Consider the following 22,472-nt stretch of genomic DNA (forward strand, 5'->3'; position numbering starts at 1 on the left):
CGCTTTAAAGGTGGTAACCAACACCTTGAATCGCACCCGGAAGACCACTGGGAGCCAGTGCAGCTCGCGCAGGAGGGGTGTCACGTGGGCGCAACGGGTTGCACCCATAACCACCCGCGCGGCCGCATTCTGGACCAGTTGGAGCCTCCGAGTGCTCTTCAAGGGGAGCCCCATGTAGAGAGCATTACAATAGTCTAACCGGGAGGTGACAAGGGCGTGAGTGACCGTGCGCAAGGCGTCCCGATCCAGAAAGGGCTGCAACTGGCGAATCAGGCGAACCTGATAAAAGGCCCCCCTGGCCACGGCCGTCATGTGCTCTTCTAAAGACAGCCGTGCGTCCAGGAGGACACCCAGATTGCGAGCCCTCTCCGTGGGGGGCAAAGATTCACCCCCAATAGTCAGCGATGGCACCTGCTGACTATATCGGGGCGCCGGAAGCCACAGCCACTCGGTCTTGGAGGGGTTGAGTCTGAGCCTGTTCCTCCCCATCCAGGCCCGCACGGCCTCCAGGCAGCGGGACATCACATCAAGGGCATCGTTGGGGTGGTCTGGGGTGGAGATGTACAGCTGAGTATCATCACCGTACAGATGACACTTCACCCCAAAACCACGGATGATCTCACCCAGCGGCTTCACATAAATGTTGAACAGGAGAGGCGAGAGGACCGACCCTTGCGGCACTCCCCATGCGAGATGCCTCGAGGTCGACCTCTGTCCCCCTGCCAACACAAACTGCGAGCGGTCGGAGAGGAAGGAGGAGAACCACCGCAAAACGGTGCCCCCTATTCCTAACCCCCTCAACCGCTGCAGCATGATACCATGGTCGATGGTATCAAAAGCCGCCGAGAGGTCTAATAGGACTAGGACAGAGGAGCAACCCCTGTCCCGAGCCCTCCAGAGATCATCCACCAACGCGACCAATGCCGTTTCAGTGCTGTACCCCTGCCTGAAGCCCGACTGGTACGGGTCTAGATAGATAGCTTCATCCAGGTGCCGGGGAAGTTGTCGTGCCACCACGCTCTCAACAACCTTCGCCACAAAACGAAGGTTGGAGACTGGACGATGGTTGGCTAATTCAGCCGGGTCCAGGGAAGGCTTCTTGAGGAGGGGCCTCACTACCGCCTCTTTCAAGGCGGCAGGAAAGGCACCCTCACTCAGAGAAGGACTGAGGGGCAAATCAACTGACTGAGAGTACTCAGAGCGAGTAGAAGCATCCCTGTGACTGTGACTGTGTCTGCACTACAACCCAGCTGCTATGCCCCTCTCTATGGCTTCAGAAATAATGGTCTCCATATTAGGTGGAAATTGACCATGTTGTTTGTCCCCAGAGCAGACATCCGCTGAAAACGGGGCAAGCATTGCCTCTGCAGGCAGGGACTTATGCTTGGGTGGCTGTTGCCAAACCAGTGGGGCAGAAAAGGGATCTGGCAGGGAACTAAACAGAGGAGCTCTGTTGCCAGGCAGATTGCTTGTTAAAGTCTGCTCAGCAGCGCCATCTGGTTAATGGTTTGCCGGAACTAAAAGAAGAGCAGAGGAAAATATTAAATAAAGAGATAACAGCCACAGAATTAAGAAGAGCAGTGCAAAAACAAAAAAGTAATAAAACCCCTGGGCCAGACGGACTTCCAGGGGAGGTATATAACAGTTTGTATGAGGATTTTGAAATGATACTACTGGAAGTGTATAATGATATATTGGAGAAGGCCAAATTACCAGACTCTGGACTGAAGCTTATATATCCCTTATTCTAAAAGAAAGTACAGACCCCAAACAAATAAAAAATTACAGGCCAATCTTGCTGTTGAACACAGATTACAAAAATTTTATTACTATAATTGCGGAAAGATTGAAATTAATATTAAATGAAATAATACATTCGGATCAAAATGGTTTTCTACCCACAAGGCAAATTAGGAACAATGTAAGAACGGTGTTAAATGTCTTAGAGTATTATGAAGCACATCCTGAAAAACAGGTCGCACTAATATTTTTAGATGCCCAGATAATCTTAATAGGCAGTTTTTGTTCCAACTGATTAAAGATATGAGATTTGGAGGGAAGTTCGAGAAAACAATAAAGACGATATACATGATACAAAAAGCTAGAGTAATAATTAATGGGGATAACACAGAGAAGTTCGAAATAAGCAAAGGAGTAAGACAGGGATGCCCAATGTCATCTCTGCTTTGCATCTTGACATTAGAAGTGCTGCTAACCCAAAATAGATACAATGGAGAGATGATGATGATGATGATGATGATGATGATGATGATGATGATTATTATTATTATTTATTGAATTTGTATACCGTCCTCCCGAAGGACTCAGGGCGGTGAACAGCCAAATAAAATACATATAATACAAATGTTAAAAAAACATTAAAATACAATTAAATAATTGGCCCGAAAAATGAAATTTAAAACACCCCAAATTCATAAGACAAATTTAAAATTTAAAAATTTAAAAAATTTAAAAAAACAGTTTAAAAGAGAGATTAGGCCAGGCCAGATAAAAGGACTAAAGGTAAAAAAAAGAAAAATATAAGACACAGGCATTTGCGGGTGACCTAGTGTTCTTCATAGAAGAGCCGCTAGAGACAGGAAACATCTTAATGAATGAAATAGAAAAATTTGGGACAGTGGCAGGATTGAAAATTAATAGAGAAAAGACTAAAATGTTAGTAAAAAATTTAACTGAAAAAGAAAAGAAAGAATTAGAAAAAGATTTGGGATTGCAAATTGAAAAAAAGATTAAATATTTAGAAATTTGCCTCACTGTTAAGGTGTTCTTCAGTAAAAGATGATAATTATAAAAAACTGATACAACAAATGAAAAAAGATTTAGAGATTTGGGGAAAATTACAGTTATCACTACTAGGAAGGATAAGAGTGATTAAAATGAATATATTGCCAAAATTATTATATCTATTCCAGACAGTCCCTGTAAAATTGGAAAGGAGATTCTTTGAGGAATTAAATAAAATAATTTAAAAAATTATTTGGCTGGGTAAGAAAGCATGGATAAATATGAAAATGTTACAAGATATTAGAAGCAGAGGTGGCTTTGTACTCCCAAAATGGGAACTTTATTATCAAGCTGCGGGGCTATTATGGATCAGAGACTGGATAAACTTAGACAATAAAAGGGTTTTAACGACTGAAGGACCTACAGGCAGGTTGGCATGCCTTCCTATGGGATAAACGTAATAAGGCACACTCATATTTTTATCAACATCAAATAAGAGAAGCATTGATATGGACATGGGGAAAGGTTACAAGGAAACATTATATGAAATTGCCAAACTGGGTTTCACCAATGGAAGCAACGATTTATACGAACACATTAGATAAAAAAAAGATGATAAAATATAAGGAATTATTAGATAGCCAGGGGAAGCTTAAATCAAAGAACAGGGTATAATTATAGACCGGTGGCCATATCTACAGACACAGTCAAGATTTAGAAAAGATATGGAAGAATATGGAATTCAAGGGGTACCACAACAATTGGATAGAATATTGACAGGCAAGGAAGAAAAATTTATAACAAAAGCATATAACTATCTATTAGAGGTAGAAACGGAAGAAGAAATAGTGACGGGTCCAATGATAGCATGGGCACAAAATGTAGCCCGTAATATAAATTTAGAGGAATGGGAAAAATTATGGAACAAAAACTGTAAATTAACTTTGTCGACCGCATATAAAGAAAATCAGTATAAAATGTTTTATAGGTGGCATTTAACACCAGCGAGATTGGCTAAAATGTACGCAAATATGAAACCGGACTGCTGGAAGTGTAAATGTAAGGACAGAACATTCTATCACATGTGGTGGCAATGCCCCAAAGCAAAGAAATATTGGGAACAGATGAGGAGATGGTTACAGGAGATAAAAGGAGAACAAATTGAAGTTAAACCTGAATTTTTATTTTATTATTTTTATTAATCAAAAGATAAAGAAGCAACTCCAACGTATCATTTTACATATAGTAACAGCAGCACAAATTGTTTATGCCCAATGTTGGAAACTTGAAAATATACCAGCCAACGAGAGGATTATTCATAAGATATTAGAATGTGCCAAGATATATAAGCTCACATTAGAAATAAAAGGCAAGAAACAGAATTTTACGAGGTTTGGGATAAGTGGTATAAGTGGTTAGAACAGAGAAACAAAAATGTCTAGAAATAAATGTAGATAACTGTAAGAGACACATGACACAGTACTGTTAAAAAATGCTTATTGTTATGTAAATTGTAAAAATGGAAAAGAAAAATTAAAAAGAAAAAAAGATAGATAGAAGAATAGGGGGAAGTTCCAGGGCTGAAAATAAGTAAAGACAAGACAAAGATTTTAGTTAAAAATCTGATACACAAAAAAGAGTGTTGATGGAAAGAACTGATATACAGATAGTTAAAAAAGTGAATAGAATAGAATTCTTTATTGGCCAAGTGTGATTGGACACACAAGGAATTTATCTTGAGCCTGAGTGGCGTAGGAGGCTAATGCCTCCTAAGGCAGCATTTAACATCCAGCTGCCTGCAATTACTGCGAGTTCAATCCTCACCAGGCTCAAAGTCGACTCAGCCTTCCATCCTTTCTAAGGTGGGTAAATTGAGGACCCAGTTTGTGGGGGCAATAAGCTGACTTTGTATAAATATACAAAAGTATGAAGGCTATTGCTTAACGCATTGTAAGCTGCCCTGAGTCTCCGGAGAAGGGCAGCATATAAATCAATTTTTTTAAAAAAAATCGTAGGTGTATATGCTCTCTGTGTACATAAGGAGAATAAAATACATTCATTAAGAAAAAAAAGATACAACACTTAGTGATAGTCAAGGTTACTAATAAGCTATCAAATCGTACTAGGAAACAAATGAAAACAATATAATTGAAAGATACAAGCAACATGGTTATAGTAATAAGAGATAGATACTAGTAAGGAAGAGAATAATAATAGTAATACAGTCTTCATAAATTATTTGACAGTGTTGTGGGAATTAGTTGTTAAGTAGAGTGATGGCATTCGGGGAAAAACTGTCCTTGTGTCTAGTTGTGAAGTACCTAGGAATGCAATTAACAGCAAAATGTGCAACAATTAAAGAGGACAATTATATGAAACTGATGCGACAAATTAAACTAGATTTGGAGAAATGGAAAGATCTGCAATTGTCATTAACAGGAAGAATAGCTACTATAAAAATGAATATTTTACCAAGACTATTATATTTATTCCAAACAATTCCAATAAAATTGGGGAAAATATTTTGAAGAACTAAATAAAGTAATATTAAAATATATTTTGCTAGGGGAAAAAGCAAGAATAGGTTTGAAAACGTTGCAAGACTCCAAAAAAAGAGGGAGCTTTGGGCTGCCAGATTGGGAATTGTAGTACCAATACTTACTACCTCAATACTTACATCGGTGAAAGAATGGATCAATTTGAGGCATAAAAGACTATTAACTTTAGAAGGACACGGCCTTCAACTAGATTGGCATGTTTTTTTATGGTATGGGAAGAATAAGATACATAGTTACTTTCAAAGCCATTATGTTAGAAATGCACTGTTATCAGTATGGCTTAAAATTAAAGAAGACTACTACTTGAAAATACCAATCTGGCTTTCTACAATGGAAGCCTTGAAACATCCTAATATTATTAATATGGAAAAAATTGTAAGATATAAAGATATTTTGAATGAGAAAGGGGAATTAAAAACTAAGCAGGAACTTAGTAGTCAAGGGATGGACATTGCATGGTGGCCACAAATGCAGATATTATCTCGATATGAGAAAGATGCTAAAATGTATGGTTTCAATAAAGAGTTAACAGAATTGGACCAAATATTAACTGGAACAGATGAAAAACTGATAAAGAAAATATATTGTTACTTATTAGGTATTAAGCTTGAAAGTTTGGGCTAAAAAGTTTGGGCTAAAAATTTTGAATATGCAATAGAACTAGACAAATGGCAGAAATTGTGGGATAGAAATGTTAAATTGTCAACTGCATATAAAGAAAATTTGTATAAAAAGTTCTATAGATGGCATTTTGCACCAACAAGACTGGCAAAAATGTGTAAGGATAGATCTGCTAAATGTTGGAAATGCAATCAAATACCTGGTTCATATTAGCATATGTGGTGGACATGTCCAAAAGCCAAAAAATACTGGATGAAAATGCATACTTGGTTGCAAAAAATGGTAAAACAGCATACAGACATGAAACCAGAAATATTTTTATTGGGCATTCTGCCAGAAAGATATGACAAAGGGACTATATACTTGATTTTACATGTATTAACTGCAGCTAGAATTGTATATGCTCAACAATGGAAGTGTGACGAGATCTTAACAGATGAGAGTTAAGAAAATTAAGAAAATATTAGAATGTACAGAAATGAATAGACTAATGCTTACTATTAAGGACAAAGAAGAAACTGAATACTTTTTGACATGGGACTTATTTTACCAATGGTTAGACAATAAAAATGCAGGGACATAAAAAGGATAAATGTTAAAATGGAAATTTGATAAAATAGATAAGCTAAATATTATTGTTATTATAGTATCAATGTTGTTGTGATGAATGTTATTGTAAGCATTTTGATTACGATTGCCTAAAAACAACTGTACCCAGACAACACACTGTTTGACTGAAATGGATTTTTTACACGTTATTCAAATAAAATAAATAAAACATAAAAAAGAGGGAGGGATGGTATCAAGATTACAGGAAATTATAGTATTACTTTATATCACACTGGCAAGACCATACTGGAAATATTATGTCCAGTTTCTTGTCACCATGATACAAAAAATATTCTAAGACACTAGAAAGTGTACAAAAATAATAAAGGGTCTGGAGGCTAAACCATATAATTGAGTGGTTGAGAGAGCTAGGTATGTCTAGCCTATCAAAGAGAAAGAATGGGGGGATATGTTAACTGTCTTCCAATACTTGAGGGGTTGTCACACAGAAGAGGGGGTTGACTTACTCCCCAAAGCACCTGAGGAGAGGACAAGAAACAACAGTTGGAAGTTTGTTAAAAAGAGATACAACCTAGAAATAAGGAGACAATTTCTTACAGTGAGAGCAATTAATCAATGGAACAGCTTGCTTCCCAGAGCTGTGGGTGGTCCATCACTAGAGCTTTGATTGGGATGATATAAGGATTCCTGCCTTGAGCTGGGGGCTAGACTAGAAAATTTCCAAATTCCGTTCCAGCCCTATGATTCTATGAAACTAAAATCTAATCACCTTTACTACAACTTTCCCTAAAAGGGGGGACTAGAGACCAGAAAGAAGTTATTTAGGAGAACAATCACATATTGAATCCAACCATTCCTGGAACTTGGAGGAACTATATTGGGCTTGATCAATCTGCAGATGGCCAAGTTCACATTGCTGGTATTCTTATTAACTTTCTCAGAGTTCACAGGATCAAGCGTATCCCTAGATGACTTGAAAGATGTTGTCCCAGTCACTTCCAGTCACTGCTAATGTGTCTGAATATCCCAAACTAAGGTGCCATCACTAGTTCAAAATCTAAGCCATGGTGGACTTCCGGTGGCACCGCAGGCACCGAGGACGCTCTTTTCTTGAGCGCCAGCCTTGCGATCTCGTAAAGCTGCTAGAACAGCGCAAATCAGCTGTCTAGCAGCTTGGAAACTTTCTCCCTGGGAAAAGGGAAGAGAACAGACGGGCATAGGTAGAGCTCCCCAAGGAGTCTCAGGAACAATTCTGGGGCTTGAAGGGTGAGAGCTCCCTGGAAGCCCGACAGAGCTCCGGATCCGGGACGTTTCTGCTTTAAGCAGAAGACACCGCGACCACCCCTGCAAACAACGCTTGGAATAAACATCATTCGGAAGCAGGCTGAGCAAACTCAGGAGAAATTAGATCTGCAAGTACTGAACTTTAACTCCAAATGTGTATTACTTCCTTCTGATTTATTAAGGGGAGAAAGTGAAACCAAGATGGCGATTGAGCTTTAATGGGGCGTGAAAGCAAAAGTTAAAAAGGAAAGTTTTTTTTAGTGTTGGCAGCCCCTGTTCAAAATTAGAGATTTGTGCTTTTAAAAAAAAAAGGAAAAGATCAAAGATTACAGCAGTGATTTTTTAAAAAAAGAATTGATATTATTTAAAGACTGATTTCTGGATTTGGTGGATCTATTGTTCTGGCAGCTGAATAAATTTAAATTGGAAACAAAAAATGGCTTCAAAACAAATTAAGGCTATTGTCCCCAAAAGTGCTGGGACTTCGCCAGTTCAAACGTCCAGATTGCAATCTCTCTCTGTTCCAACGGAACCAACAATATTAACATTTGAAATGTTGCAGGAAGCCCTCAAAATACAAGCCTCTGTTACAGAAAAAAAAATTGCTTCAATGTTTCAGGAGCAAACTCGAGAGGTTGCTGAAGAGATAGCTCAAGTCAAAGAGACTATTCAAAAATGAAACCAAGAAATTAGAGAAGATATTATCATGGGTGTACAAGGATTGGCAGGACATATTGAAGCAATAGATGAAAAAGTGGAAGAAATTAAGCAGTCTAATGAGAACTTGGAAAATAAAATGGGGGAGGTCCAGGACGGAAAGAGGCTGATGTGATAATGATACAATATAGAGACATGGAATTTGCTCTGAGAATAAAAGGCCTCAAGGAAAATAAGCAAGTGAATTTGAGAGAGATCTTTTCAGAAGCATTTGCACAGATAATGGGAGATCAAAAAGCAAATTTTGAATGGCAAATTGACAAAATTTATAGTGTCAATTCATGGGTGGCCAGACAGAAACATCCACCAAGAGACATTGTAGTTTATTTTACAACAAGGAGATTACGCAATGAAATCTTACAAGTCACTTTTAAAAATAAACTTCAAGTGCAGGGGCAGGAGGTTTTAACATTGAAAGAAATTCCCCCCAAAATGTTGAGAGCCAGAAAGGATTATGCCTTTCTGGTGGAAGAACTGAGAAACCGTCAGATACAGTATAGATGGGAAGTTCCAGCTAGTCTAGTGGTGAATTATTCAGGAGAAAGATATCGTCTCAATTCAGTGTGGAAGGCAAAAGATTTCTATACCAATGTATTAAAGGCTGGATGCCCACAGCCCCAGGAAGCTAGAAGGAAGACGGAAATAGAGGGGGCAAGAAAGGGGGAGAAAGAAGAATTGTTGGCACAAGCCCGAAAGGGTGATTTGATTGTTCAAGAAGAATTAATACAATTTTCGACTACTGTTCAAGCTTTGGAGATAGAAGAACCTAAGGATCAAAGACAGACTCGAGCGGCAGCCAAGCGTCAAGAAGAATTAAGAGTGCAGCAACTTCAAATGATTCAAGATACTACAAAAACAGAAGCAGTGGGAGGAGCAAGGCCAAAAAGTAAAATGCATGGAGATTTCCAGCAGATGCTCCAAATGCTTCGGGGGGCCAAGAATGGCAACTAGATTTTTGACCTGGAATGTTAATGGCCTAAATTCACCACAAAAGAGGAGAAAAATATTTCATTATTTGAAACAGTTTAAAAATGATGTAATTTGTTTACAAGAGACTCATATTAGAAGTAAAGATCAAAAATACTTAATAAATGCAAGGTTAGGTATACATTTTGTTGCATCTGCTCCCGAGAAGAAGAATGGTATAGTTATATACCTAAAAAAAGACTTAATTGCCAAATTAATTGAAGCAGATTTATAGCAATTGAACTTTTAATAAAAGGAGAAAAAATACTTTTAATTGGAGTCTACGCACCGAACCAACAACAGGAAAAATTTTATAAGCTTTTACATTCCAAGTTACTACAATGGGATTATAAATTATGTATTTTATTGGGTGATTGGAATAGAGTTTTGGACACTAAAAAAGATAAGAAGGGGCTCTTGCAGAACATTTCAATGTGTGCCAGATTGCTAAAATTGTTTTTTGAAATGATGGAGGATATGGAGCTGAGAGATATCTAGCGAGAGAGAAACCCCGAAGAAAAAGACTTTACCTTTTTTTCTGATAGACATCAATCTTTCTCCAGGATTGATTTTATATTAATTACAAATGATCTTTTTTCCAGGGTGAAGAAGACGAAGATTTGTCCAAGAGTTTTAACGGATCATAGTCCAGTTTGGATGGAATTAGAGTATGGCAGGGGATCTAAGAGGTCTTGGAGGTTAAATGAAAATCTGTTTAGATATGAGGAAAATGTAAAAGAATGTAAAAAATTTATGAAAGAATTTTTTATCATAAATATGCATAAGGGTACATCTATGGAAATGGTTTGGGATGCAAGTAAAGCATATATGAGAGGCATTTTGATATATTTGAATAATAAATATAGACGCAAACAGGAAAGAAAAAGGAAGGATTTAGAAGAGGAAATTAGAAAAAAAGAACAAGCTTTGATATTGAATCCAGCAGATAAGAAAATAAAAGAGGCAATTAATTTATTGCGAGGGCAATTTAATATGTTAATGGCAGATCAGGTCGCAACTAATTTGCAATATGCTAAACATAATATTTTTTGTAATGCTAATAAACCAGGGAGGTGGTTAGCATATTTGTTAAGGAAAAAACAAGTCACGGACTATAGAGAAAATAGAATATAGAGGTAAAGAGGTTTATCAGCAAAATATGATTAAAAAAGCATTTTTAGAATTTTATACGAGGTTGCATGCTAGTGATAAAATTCAAGGTACAGATATAGATAGATATTTACAGAAAGAGAATATTCCTACAATTACAAAAGAGCAAAGGGAGGGTTTAAATCAACCAATAACCACTGAGGATATTATGTTTGCAATTAAGCAGTTGAGTGGGTAATGTGGGTAAAGCTCCTGGGATGGATGGCTTGACAGCTGCTTATTATAAACATTTGCAGTTAGAAATGGTGGGACCATTCAAAGAATTATTTACTAATATACAATCTGGAGGAGATGTACCCCCATCTTGGAGGACAGTTTATATTTCTCTGATTCCAAAGGAGGAGCAAGACCACACCCAGCCAAAAAATTATAGGCCCATTATCACTTTTAAATACAGATTACAAGATTTTTGCTAAAATATTAGCAAATAGGTTAATGACAGTCATGCAACAAATGATTCATAATGATCAAACTGGTTTTATAAATGGTAGACAAATGAAGAGTAATGTAAGGCAAGTTGTTAACCTATTGGAGTATTTGGGAAAGAACAACCAAATCCCTGCGGTGCTGATATTTCTTGATGCAGAGAAAGCATTTGATCGACTGAATTGGCAATTTTTATTGAAAATAATAGAAAAGATGCAGTTTGGAGAACATTTCACAAAATCTATTAAGGCAATATATCAGAAACAAACAGCGCAAATAATAATTAATGGTAGTTTAACAGATACTTTTAATATAGAAAAAGGAACAAGACAAGGATGTCCTTTGTCTCCATTATTGTTTATCTTGACTTTGGAACTTTTGTTAAGTAAGATACGTGGAATTAAGATTAGGCAGTATGACTATAGATTACGAGCATTCGCAGACGACTTGGTTGTTACTTTAACCCAACCATTACAGTTGGTTGTAGGTCTAATGGATATAATTAATCAATATGGACAAGTATCTGGATTTAAAATAAATGCAGGGAAAACGAAGATAATAACTAAAAATATGACTATAAATCAAAAAGAAGAATTAGAAAGACTAACAGGATTTGAAATTGTAAAAAAAGTTAAGTATTTAGGGGTCTATATTATGACATCAAATGCGAAATTATTTAAGAATAATTATGATCCGTTGTGGCAAAAAATACAGAGAGAGATGGAAAACTGGAAAAAATTACAATTATCCTTGCTAGAAAGAATAGCAGCAGTAAAAATGAATGTTTTGCCTAAGTTTTTGTTTCTTTTTCAAATGATACCAATACTTAAAAAAGATGAGAATTTGAAGATATGGCAGAAGGGTATTAACAATTTTGTTTGGGCAGGGAAGAGACCGAGAATAAAACAAAAAATAATGCAGGATATACGTGAAAGAGGAGGCCTCAAAATGCCTAATTTAAGACTATATTATAAGGCAGCTGTCCTATCAGCAATGAGTGATTGGATGAATTTAACAGAAGAAAGAATATTGAATATAGAGGGATATGATTTGGTTTATGGGTGGCATGCTTATTTATTATATGATAAGAAAGTGGACAAGACTTTTAAAAGTCATATATTAAGGAATGCTCTATTGCATGTCTGGAAAAAGTATAAGTATAAACTAAACGAGAAGTTACCATTGTGGGCAATACCCAGACACGCGATAGAGAATATAAGTGTAGAGCAAAGGCAGGATGTGATTACATATAAAGAGCTTCTTAACAAGGAAAGAGGTATATTACAATTAAAATCTTTGAATCAACTAAAAGAAAGGACAATTCGAACATGGTTTCAATATGTACAGTTGCAAGCTAGATGGAGAGAAGATCAGAAAATTGGTTTTCTGCAAAATGAGGAGAATTTGATAAAACAGATTAGAGATCAAAGTCAAATGCACATAAAAAGGTTGTATAATGCATTGGTAGAAATAGATTCAGAAACGGAGTTAGTTAAGGACTGTATAATAAAGTGGGCACAAAATATTGAAGAACCAATAATGATGGAAACATGGGAAAAAATATGGGTTAGAAATGTGAAGTTCACGCAAGCCCAAAATTTAAGAGAGAATTTTTATAAAATGTTTTATAGATGGCATCTGGATCCTAAAAAACTAGCCTGTATGTATCCAAGTGTGCAACCTAAGTGTTGGAGATGTGAATGTGATATGCCATGTATTATCATATATGGTGGACGTGTAAAAAAAATTAAGGCATTTTGGATAAAAATATAGTGGATTATTCAAAATATTCTCAAAAAGAAGATAAAATTTACTCCACAGTTCTTTTTCTTAGGCATAATTACAGATTGTACTGTTATAGAGACTAAGTTGATTTTAAATTTAATAACAGCAGCCATACTCTTGGTGGCACAGTACTGGAAGAAGGAAGACTTGCCTACTATTGAAGAATGGACACTAAAAGTAGTGAATTTAGCAGAGATGGCCAAAATTTCAGCGTATTTGAAGGACCATTCAAATGAAAGATATATATTGGAATGGAGAAGATGGATTGACTATATTCAAAACAAATATCGGACTAAAAAGTTTCAAATAGCTTATGAATGAAACCTATATTTTCTTTTTGAATATGTTTAGTTAGTTGAAAGGGGAGTTAAAGAGCAAGAGGGAGTTTGGAGACCACAGAAAGTTATCTTATTTTAGCTTATGTTTGTTATGCTATACCCTGTTTTTGCTCTGGGAAGTCCAGGGGGTGGGTGGCTGGGGGGAGGGGGGTTGGAGGGAGAGGGGGTGGGGGGGTGGGGGGGGAAATTGTTGTAATGATTGTTAAAACTTTTTAAATAAAAAAAAATCTAAGCCATGGTTTATATGTGCAAGTGTATATGAGAGAGCAAGAGGCCACCTGAGCAACCGGCAAGAGAGTGACCGGCTGCAAACTGATGAGCAAAAGATGTTCAGAGTGGAGAATGAGGAAGAATACAGATAAAATAAATTTAAAAAGCTCAGGAAAGAAATAGAAATTGAGAGGGAAAACAAATAGTATGAAGACAGCAAAGGACAGTGGGACATGCAGCCTAAAGCTGAGATTGGTAGGAGAATTCAACGAGGCAGGCAAAATGGAAGAAGTAAAGGAATGAGGAATGGAAAGATACTTTTATTACTTGTTTATATGTTTACATTAGATATATAATACTTATTCTCTCCATTTTTGTCTATACATTTTTTTCTTTTTTCTCTTCCAAGGAGTACCAATCGTTTGATTTTTAACACTAGCCACAATAGGAAGCTGAGGAGCATAAACTGTTTCACTACAAGAACAGTTACAGAATCTATGGAGATTCTCAGTCATCTTTTTCAAAAGACAACTGGACTTTGCTTTTCCTTGAAGACATTTCACTTCTCATCTAAGAAGCCTCTTCAGTTCTGACTGAACTGTGGAGGATGGAAGCATTTATATTTCTTCAAGTCGTTTCTGAGAGACTGAAAGGACTGTTGTAAACAGGAGATACGTAGTGTAGTATCCATCCCCCTGGGTGGAGAAAAGGTTGTTCAATCTTATTGCTTAGCGCATTGTAAGCCACCCTGAGTCTCCGGAGAAGGGCGGCATATAAATCAAATTTTTTTAAAAAAATCTTAATGTAAATAGCCTCTTTGATCCCTCTTTCAAACCAGCAGTCCTCTTTGTCCAAAATGTGGACTTCACTGGCTTCACAAGAGTGACCTTTGTCTGAATCTTTGTTGTGGCTCCTTTACCGGAGCCTGTGTCATCGTCAGGAGAGGACTCCGAGAGTGAAGGGGAGGAGTTGGCAAGGCCTCCCTCTCCAGGACCCTCCTCTCTGGCAATGTCTTCGGTGTCCGCCGAAGGGCAAGAGATAGGGCCAGGGCCAAGCACGTCCACGCAGCCACAGATGGACAGTGATGAGGGTAATGAGTCTTGGCTGGACCCACGCCAGCGTCGCAGAGATAAGCGCGCGCAACAGAAGAAAGGGCGTGCCCGAGATTAGGCTGAGTCACTGGACCACACCCCACAGGATATAAAAGGGAGCGTGGTGGCCAGTCAAACCTTGTGACGAACAAAGCTGAAAGCTTCCACGCCATTCTGCATTGCCGGACTTTTGCTTTAAGACTTTGCTGGAGTATCTCTGGACTTGATTTAATTCCGTAATTATTGAGCTGCTTTCCTTTGATATATCAGAAGTGGGGAGAAGTTATCTCTCCTCTTCGTAAATAATAAACTCTTGGCAGGCAGCCACTAGGTTGTTGCCAAGTTCCGTTATCATAAGGAAAAGGATTTTGCCAGCTGGTTTGGTCTTTAACTCCTGAACGTCTATTGGTGTGTGTGCATGGGGTTGGGGACAGAACAATCTTGTCCTAAAGGAGTCTGTTCTCCTATGTTGTGTCATGCATTTGTGAAGTGGTTGCTTTGTTTCTCCAATGTACAAATCTATATATACCTCACTGCATTATGCAGTGCTGAGCACATTGTAAGCCGCCCTGAGTCTTCGGAGAAGGGCGGCATATAAATCAAATTAAAAAAAAAAAAATTATACTGCATATATCACATTGCTCAGTTTGTGTCAAGGTGCTTTATCTTTGAGGTGGAAAGTTTCTGCCTTAGTGTATTTTTGGGTTTAAAGTGTGTATGTATATTGTGTTGGTTGAAAATCCTCCTGAACTTTTCAGATATTCCTGCAACATATGGAATGACTATGTTGCTTCGCTTATTGTTCTCTTCTTTGTTATTGAAGAGCTCCTGCTGGGTCTTTTTGGGGGGATTTGATGAAGGCCCAGAGGAGATAGCCACAAGTTCCTTGATGTGGTGTTTAGTTCTTTTTTTTCTTATCTTTGTTGGTAGGCAAAATTTCAGTCTGGTGGTATAGGGTCCTGATCACTCCCATTTTGTGCTTCAGTGGGTGGTGAGAATCAAGATGTAGTTATTGATCTGTATGTGTGTGTGTGGGATTTCTGTAAACTTTAATGTTAAGACTTCCATCTTCCTTAATATGTACTGCACAGTCCAGGAAGGCCAGACTATTTTCCTTAACATCTTCCTAAGTGAATTTAATGTAACTGTCCAAAGAATTGATGTGTTTGTGAAGGCTTCCAATTCCTGCGTTTTAATCTTGACCCAAGTACTGTCCACATACCTATACTGGGGAATCGGTGGACTTTCTGTGAAGGAGTGTAGGACTTTGAAACTTGTTTTCACTCACATACTTTTTCCTTCAACCATTCACCTGACTTTTGTAAACAGAGCTGACCAATAGTCTGGTTAATTTAATTAGCACCTGTTGAAGGATCACAGCTTGGGGTTGCAGGAGGGGCTGTGGCTGGGCAGCTTGCTGCTGGAACTGCATTGGTGGTGGGACTAGGGCCAGTGTCCACTGGCACTTAACCCATCCTTAGCCTTGACTTTCTATAAAAATTTTTATTTTGGCTACATATCTTCTTCACTCTATACTATCCCCCCTCCCAACTTCCCATGGTAGGCCTGAAGCCTACCTGTTTTCCTGTTGTCAGGAGTTGGGTACACCACTTATCGGATAAGATGTGGATGTGCCTTTTTCTCACTGGATGCTATCCAGTGTCCAATTTTCAGCAATTCTATGGATCAGCTCTTCTCAAATTTTCCAACTCTTACTTTTGTTGTCATCTTTTACATTTTTATCATGAGACATATCCTTTGTTAAACTATTCCACTTCATTTCACACATTTTTCTTCTATAATATACTGCTCTTATACTTGCTACCAAAATATTTTCAGCATGTCAACTGTCTCACTAGGGGCAAGAATATTTTAGACCATTGCTACACAACATTAAAAGATGCTTATCAGTCTTTACCACGAGCAGCTGTGGGACACTCTAATCATTGCATGATTCACCTTGTACCCATTTATAGACGAAGACTTAAAACCATAAAACCAACAATTAAATCAGTGAGGTCTTGTACTGAGGAGGCAAAGCTAAAGCTATAGGCTTGCCTTGATTGCACTGATTGGAACGTTTCCAAAGATACCTGCAGACTTGGATGATCTCACAGATACTGTAACATCATATATCAGTTTTTGTAAAGACCTATTGTTGTGGCCCGCTAGCAGAGCTGGCAGCAGATTCAGACAGTGAGGAGGTTGAGGAGCAACATGGGCCCGGTCAGAACTCCTATGTATGCCGACCAGAAACCTGCGAATATACAGTAACAATAAACCTTGGTTCACAGCTAAACTTAAGCAGCTACATCGTGCCAAAGAGGAAGCCTACAGAAAAGGCGACAGAATGCTGTACAGTCAGGCCAGAAACATATTAGCAAGGGAGATCACAGCAGCCAAAAGAAGCTACTCTGAAACGCTAAGGAATCAGTTCTCAACAAATGAACCAGCAAACATGTGGAAAACTCTTTAAAATATCACCAGTTACAGCAAACCACCTTTCCATGCTGAAGGAAATCGACAACTGGCAGATGATCTGAATGTGTTTTACTGTAGGTTTGAGAGGAAACTACTGCCACCTATCTCCACAATCCCCATCTTAGACACACCAACAGCAGTCAAGCCTCCTACAATTGATCCCATCCCATTGGGCCCCGCTCCTTTGGTGATTACAGAAAATAATCTGCAAGGTCTATTTCACAGACAAAAGCCAGGAAAAACACCAGGCCAAGACAAGATACTGTATTTTTGGGACTATAAAATGCTCCAGACCATAAGACACACTTAATTTTTGGGGAGGAAAACAAGAAAAAAAATCTGCCTCTGCCTCCCAGCATCCACCGGTATTCATCTGGCTAGCATCCTTGCAGCAAACAGCCTGGTCAACTTCAGCATGTTATCGCAGCCTGATTTAGCATGAGCAGCTGATTGGCGGTTGGATCCGCCTCCCGGAATACCACTGATCAGCGGTTCCAGGCTGCGGGGATTGCCACCGCCATCTATCACTGCCTCTGCATGTCCCATTTTCGGCCCATTCCAGGTGGCGGGAATCACCGCCAATTGTTGCTGTTCACCAGCACTTGGCAGCGATCAGCGACAGTGCCGATGACGGTGATCCCCACTGCCTCAAATGGGTTGAAAATGGGACGTGCGAAGGCCAAAAATGGGGTGTTCTGAAGCTGAAAATGGGGCACGCAGAGGCCGGAAAAGGCTTAAGGGTGGGGACTGGTGGGTGGGCAGGCTTCAGCAACATTCGCTCTATAAGATGCACACACATTTCCACCCATTTTGGAGGGGGGAGGAAGTGCATCTTATAGTGCAAAAAATAGGGTAAATCCTTCTTGCTTAAAAGCTTGTACTGACCAACTGGCCCCCATTTTCACCCGCATCTTTAATAAATCACTAGAGATGTGCTATGTTCCTTCTTGCTTCAAATGTTTTGCTATCATCCCAGTGCCTAAGAAACCCTCCATCAAGGAACTGAATGACTTTAGACCAGTTGCTCTTACATTTGTACTTATGAAAACCTTTGAAAAGCTAGTGCTGGCCTACTTGAAAACCATCACGGATCCTTGCAATTTGCCTACTGAGCAAATAGATTGGCAGATGATGCTGTTAATATGGCGCTGCACTACATCTTACAACATCTTGAATCTCCAAAGACCTAAGCAAGGGTTTTATCTGTAGACTTTAGCTCGACATTCAATACCATCACTCCAGATATTCTTCTTACTAAACTAAATCAGCTAGCTGTGCCTGACTACAATTGTGAGTGGATCATAAGCTTTCTAACAGACAGGAAGCAGCAGGTGAAGGTAGGCAAAATCACATCAGATACCTGTACAATTAGCACACTGACCCCCAAGGGCTGTATTCTGACTCCACTTCTCTCTACAAATTAATAACTGAATCTCAAAAGATTCATCTGTTAAAGTACTGAAGTTTGCAGATGATACAATAGTGATTGGTCTCATTCAAGATGATGATGAATCTGCATACAGATGGGAAGTTGAACTAGCCTTGTGGTGCGACCAGAACAATCTTGAACTGAACACACTCAGAACCGTAGAAATGATGGTAGATTTTAAGAGAAACCCTCCTATATTACTATCTCTTACGATACCAAACAAAACAGTATCAACAGTAGAGACCTTCAAATTTCTAGGTTCTATAATATCTCAAGACTTAAAATGGACACCTAACATAAAAAACATCATAAAAAAGCAGACCTGAAGACCAGCTGGGTGGTGGGAGGCACGCGTGCATGGGCAGCTAAACCGAGACAATGGCTTGTGTGCCATCAGAGAGGGCACTGCGTGCCACCTCTGGCACGCATGCCATAAATTCGCCATCACGGCACTAGAATATCAATTGACAGCACACTGCACTTCTTACTGATGATGATACCTAGTTTAGATAATGAAACATCTGCAAGAAAACAAGCAAGCTCAGAGAGCACCAAGGACCCCTCAGATAATTGTTTGACATTAAGTTGAATTAACAAAAAAAAAATGAACAAAACAAATAGGAAAGTGCATTACCTTTAACAAGCAATTTATCTCTAATTGACACTCTTCGAGTAGAATCAGAAGTGGAGTTGGAAGTACGGGAGCCCTTGACACCATCATCCCGTTTCAGTTTGCTTGCCAATGTTAGCATTAGTGCTAGCTTCAATCTAAAATACAAATACTAAAATAAAAAATAGTTATTTTACCGATTTTACTTTTCTTTCAAAGGCAATATTCTATTATATAAACATATTCAGAAACAGCTCAGTCCATGGACATTATTTTTTCATGTTTTAAAACATACACACTTTTATATTAAGTCAAACCAATGGTCTATGACCAGGCTTCTTCAACCCATGGCCCATGGACTGCATGTGGCCCCACAAGATTGTAAACTTTTAACATGTGATTAACATACATTAACTATATATTTTATATGCAACCCAAGACAATTCCTCTTTACTTAATGTAGCCCAAGCAAACCAAAAGTTTGGACAACAATAATTTAGACCAACAATATATAATTAAGCTAGAATTATCAGATGGAAGTGATTTATAGTCCTGAGGTTTTTTTCATGCCATTAATGCTTTACTTACCAACGAGCCACAATCATTTCTACAATCAACATTAATCTGTGACCACTGCAAGCAAAGTAATCTTAATTTTAACGAGAAGTGTAAAATACAGCTTTTGAAAATAAAAGTAAGATTTTCCAGTTCACCACTGTCCTGTATTTCAACGTTTATATGTGCAATTTACAAAAGAATTGGTCAAGATTTAATTATCTTATCTTATTTAATTATCAGAATATATATTACTGATGGGTAAATTTTTTTTCTCTGTGAGATCCAAATTCAGAACATTCCAATTTTCATCCAGAATCATGCATTCTATAGCTGTTTTGTGTTTCTAAAAGGTGAATTGTCCAAAATAGCAAGCCATTTAGAACTGTTTTCAGAACTCAATAATCTTCATAAATGCACAGCCCCTCCCCCCCATCTAGCATGGAATATTAGATATACAGTCTCACACATAGCTTAGTTTCTGAGGAATTAATAACTTAAAATGAGAGAGGAGAAACCAGAATATAACAGTGTAATCCTATGTAAATCTACTTAGAAGTAAGTCCCACTGAAGGAAACAATTGGTTCAAAATGAAAACAATAGGAAGGGAAGAGAAGTTGCAGGGATTTTAAAATATAATTTTTGCTCAGATATCCAAATGAACAAAACGAACTTAACTTTTGCATTTTATTATTCCTCCCTGCATCTGGATGCCTGTGACAAACAAAATGGACTCTAAAATGGGCTTGACATGATCCAGCAGGGTTGTTCTTATGCGTTTTAAAAACTGAAACCATGTTAACTAATTGCCTGAACAGATCCAATAAGGTTCTTGGAAGGAGAAAAGAAAGCCTAGACAAATGAATTCCTGCAGATAAGGTCAAACCCTCTTAACTCAGCACCCAATGCCTCCCACTGGGCCTCCCAACAAATACCAACCTGCCTCCCACAGTAGGAGCTCGGACCCCGACGGTCAAAATCAGGGCCTTTTGACAAAGGCCGATGGCGCCAGGGATGGGGGCGACGACCAGCTCCTGCAGAGGGATAAGCTGGAGGCTGGACACCGCAGAGAGGGACCGACCACTGACAACACCGCTCACCTGGAAAGACCATCAAGTCGCCGCTCCCACGCCAAGGACAACCGCTGCCGCCGCCAGGACCATCCCAGATGGCCCCACACACCGACTGAACCGGAAGTGCAAGGAACAGGCGGCGCTCTTCGAAACAAAAACGAGAAGAAACAAAATAAACCACGAGAACGTAAACTTTATTGAGATCCGGAGAGGGTCAAGGAGGAAAATGGACTTGCGCATGCGTTCCCTCAGAACTTGTTGACAGAAGAGGTAGGAAGGATCCCGCGAGAGTACGCTATCCCGTGAGAAAAGCGAGTTTATCGTCGATTTTCTTTATTTTCGCCCACTTGCTCTCCGGGACCATGTTTAAAAGGAAGGAGTGTTCGTTCTCGGCTCTCCGCAAAGATCGCTGGAATAAGGAATTACTTCGAGCCTGAAAATTGCCACAGTTATTAAATGAATCACAGCAGTTGTAAAGTTAATAACATGTTTATTAAGTGAATCTGGCTTCCCCAATGACTTTGTCAGAAGTTGCAAAAGGTGATCACATGGTAAGGACACTACAACTGTCATAAATACATGTGTTGGAAGAAACATCCTTCTAGGTTCTGCTCCAAGTGGGGAAACAGACACTGGAAACATGGAGACTGCTTGGAAAGATGGTTTAATGGTGGACAGGATCACATGGCTTGAGTTCCTGAACAGAAAAGGGGCAGATACAGAAAATCCTCGGGTTTTTATGCTCTCTCTGGCTCTGCATTACTTGGGGCCCCGAAAGAGTATCCTGATTGGTTGCCAGACTCCCAGGGGGTGGGGGTCTTGCTGGCTGATGCAATCTTCCCAGGTGCCATGTGGTGAGCCTGTCTAGATGGGTCCCATTGTGTTAGTTTCTGTTGGTATTGTGTTGCAAATGTCCTTTGACAAAGGATTGGGTTTCTGCCTCTGTCCCATTAACAAAGGGTGGGGGCAGGAAGATGGGAGCTGCTTCCAAACGGTTATCCCAGGGAAATATAATATTCTGCCTTTTTCATATTTCCTAAAATATTTCACTCTTCCAGGAAAGGGGTGGGTGCTAACTTCCTACACATGGATGTTGCCAAGCAGAAAAAGTTTTTTTTTTTATTGAAAAAGTTTTCAAATACAGATTTTCCCCCCTTTTTTCCCCCCCCCTCTCCCTCCCCCTCCCTAACCCCCCCTCCCCACCCCACCCATCCCCCCCGTGACTTCTTCATAACAAAAAAAAAACCTAATTCATAACAGATTACTTACTCCCTCCTCTAGATATTGACCTTTACTTACTAAAAATATTATTAATATTATAACATCCCCCTTTATCCATACATTTCAGAAAAGAGAAAAGAGAAAAGAAAGGGAAAAAAAGGAAAGAGAAAAAAAAGACATTATACTATGACATTATAACTTCTCCACTTTAAAACTATACAATAAGTCCTACTTTAACATTTAATCTTCTATGTATATTACTATGACATTTCAAAGCAGCCTTCCCCATCAAATCTAGTTTAACATTTATTCCACTGTATCCATTTCCTCCACTCCCCTAAATATATCACTTAAAAATCCCTTTTCTTAGACTAATCAATCTACTAACTAGCTTATTCACCCACTATCAAGCAAAATTACCATACACAACATTTCTTAATATCATTGATTCACTGCCCACACTACTTAAAAATCTATGTCTATATTTTCCATTATATCTAAATAAAAAAAAAAAAAAAGAAAAGACAATAACTTTAAATTTATAATCCATATAGTATCTTCTTTAAGATCTTTCCACTGGATTGGTAGAACCAACATCCATAATCGGGTAACATAACTTGC

The 22,472-nt window shown here is 38.7% G+C and overlaps 1 protein-coding gene and 1 long non-coding RNA gene across 10 annotated transcripts in view; one reads left to right on the top strand and one right to left on the bottom strand.

Annotated features, from left to right (window-relative positions):
• Positions 1–20,812, bottom strand: part of UBE2F (ubiquitin conjugating enzyme E2 F (putative)) — a 178,856-nt gene extending 158,044 nt beyond the window's left edge. For 4 of the 9 annotated variants that reach the window (XR_015732083.1, XM_034426197.3, XM_087885710.1 and 1 more), the window contains exons 1-2: positions 20,497–20,786; positions 19,026–19,173 (exon numbers count right to left, since the gene is read on the bottom strand). Coding sequence is in view for 8 of the 9 variants with exons in the window: in XM_034426197.3 (XP_034282088.2) it covers positions 19,026–19,173; positions 20,497–20,670 (322 nt within the window). In the remaining variant the exon portion in view is untranslated. Of the gene's footprint in view, positions 1–19,025; positions 19,174–20,496 lie in introns of all 9 variants that reach the window. The other 5 variants (XM_034426200.3, XM_034426196.3, XM_087885707.1 and 2 more) reach the window with 4 other exon arrangements.
• The window catches only part of LOC148116649 (uncharacterized), a 39,683-nt gene continuing 37,989 nt past the window's right edge, over positions 20,779–22,472 (top strand). The window contains exon 1 of the long non-coding RNA XR_015732091.1: positions 20,779–21,181. This is a non-coding gene — a long non-coding RNA (uncharacterized LOC148116649). The remainder of the gene's footprint in view (positions 21,182–22,472) is intronic.

This window comes from Pantherophis guttatus, chromosome 1 (assembly GCF_059756535.1).
Source record: "Pantherophis guttatus breed Tessera chromosome 1, ASM5975653v1, whole genome shotgun sequence".
NCBI classification, from domain to species: Eukaryota; Metazoa; Chordata; class Lepidosauria; order Squamata; family Colubridae; genus Pantherophis; species Pantherophis guttatus.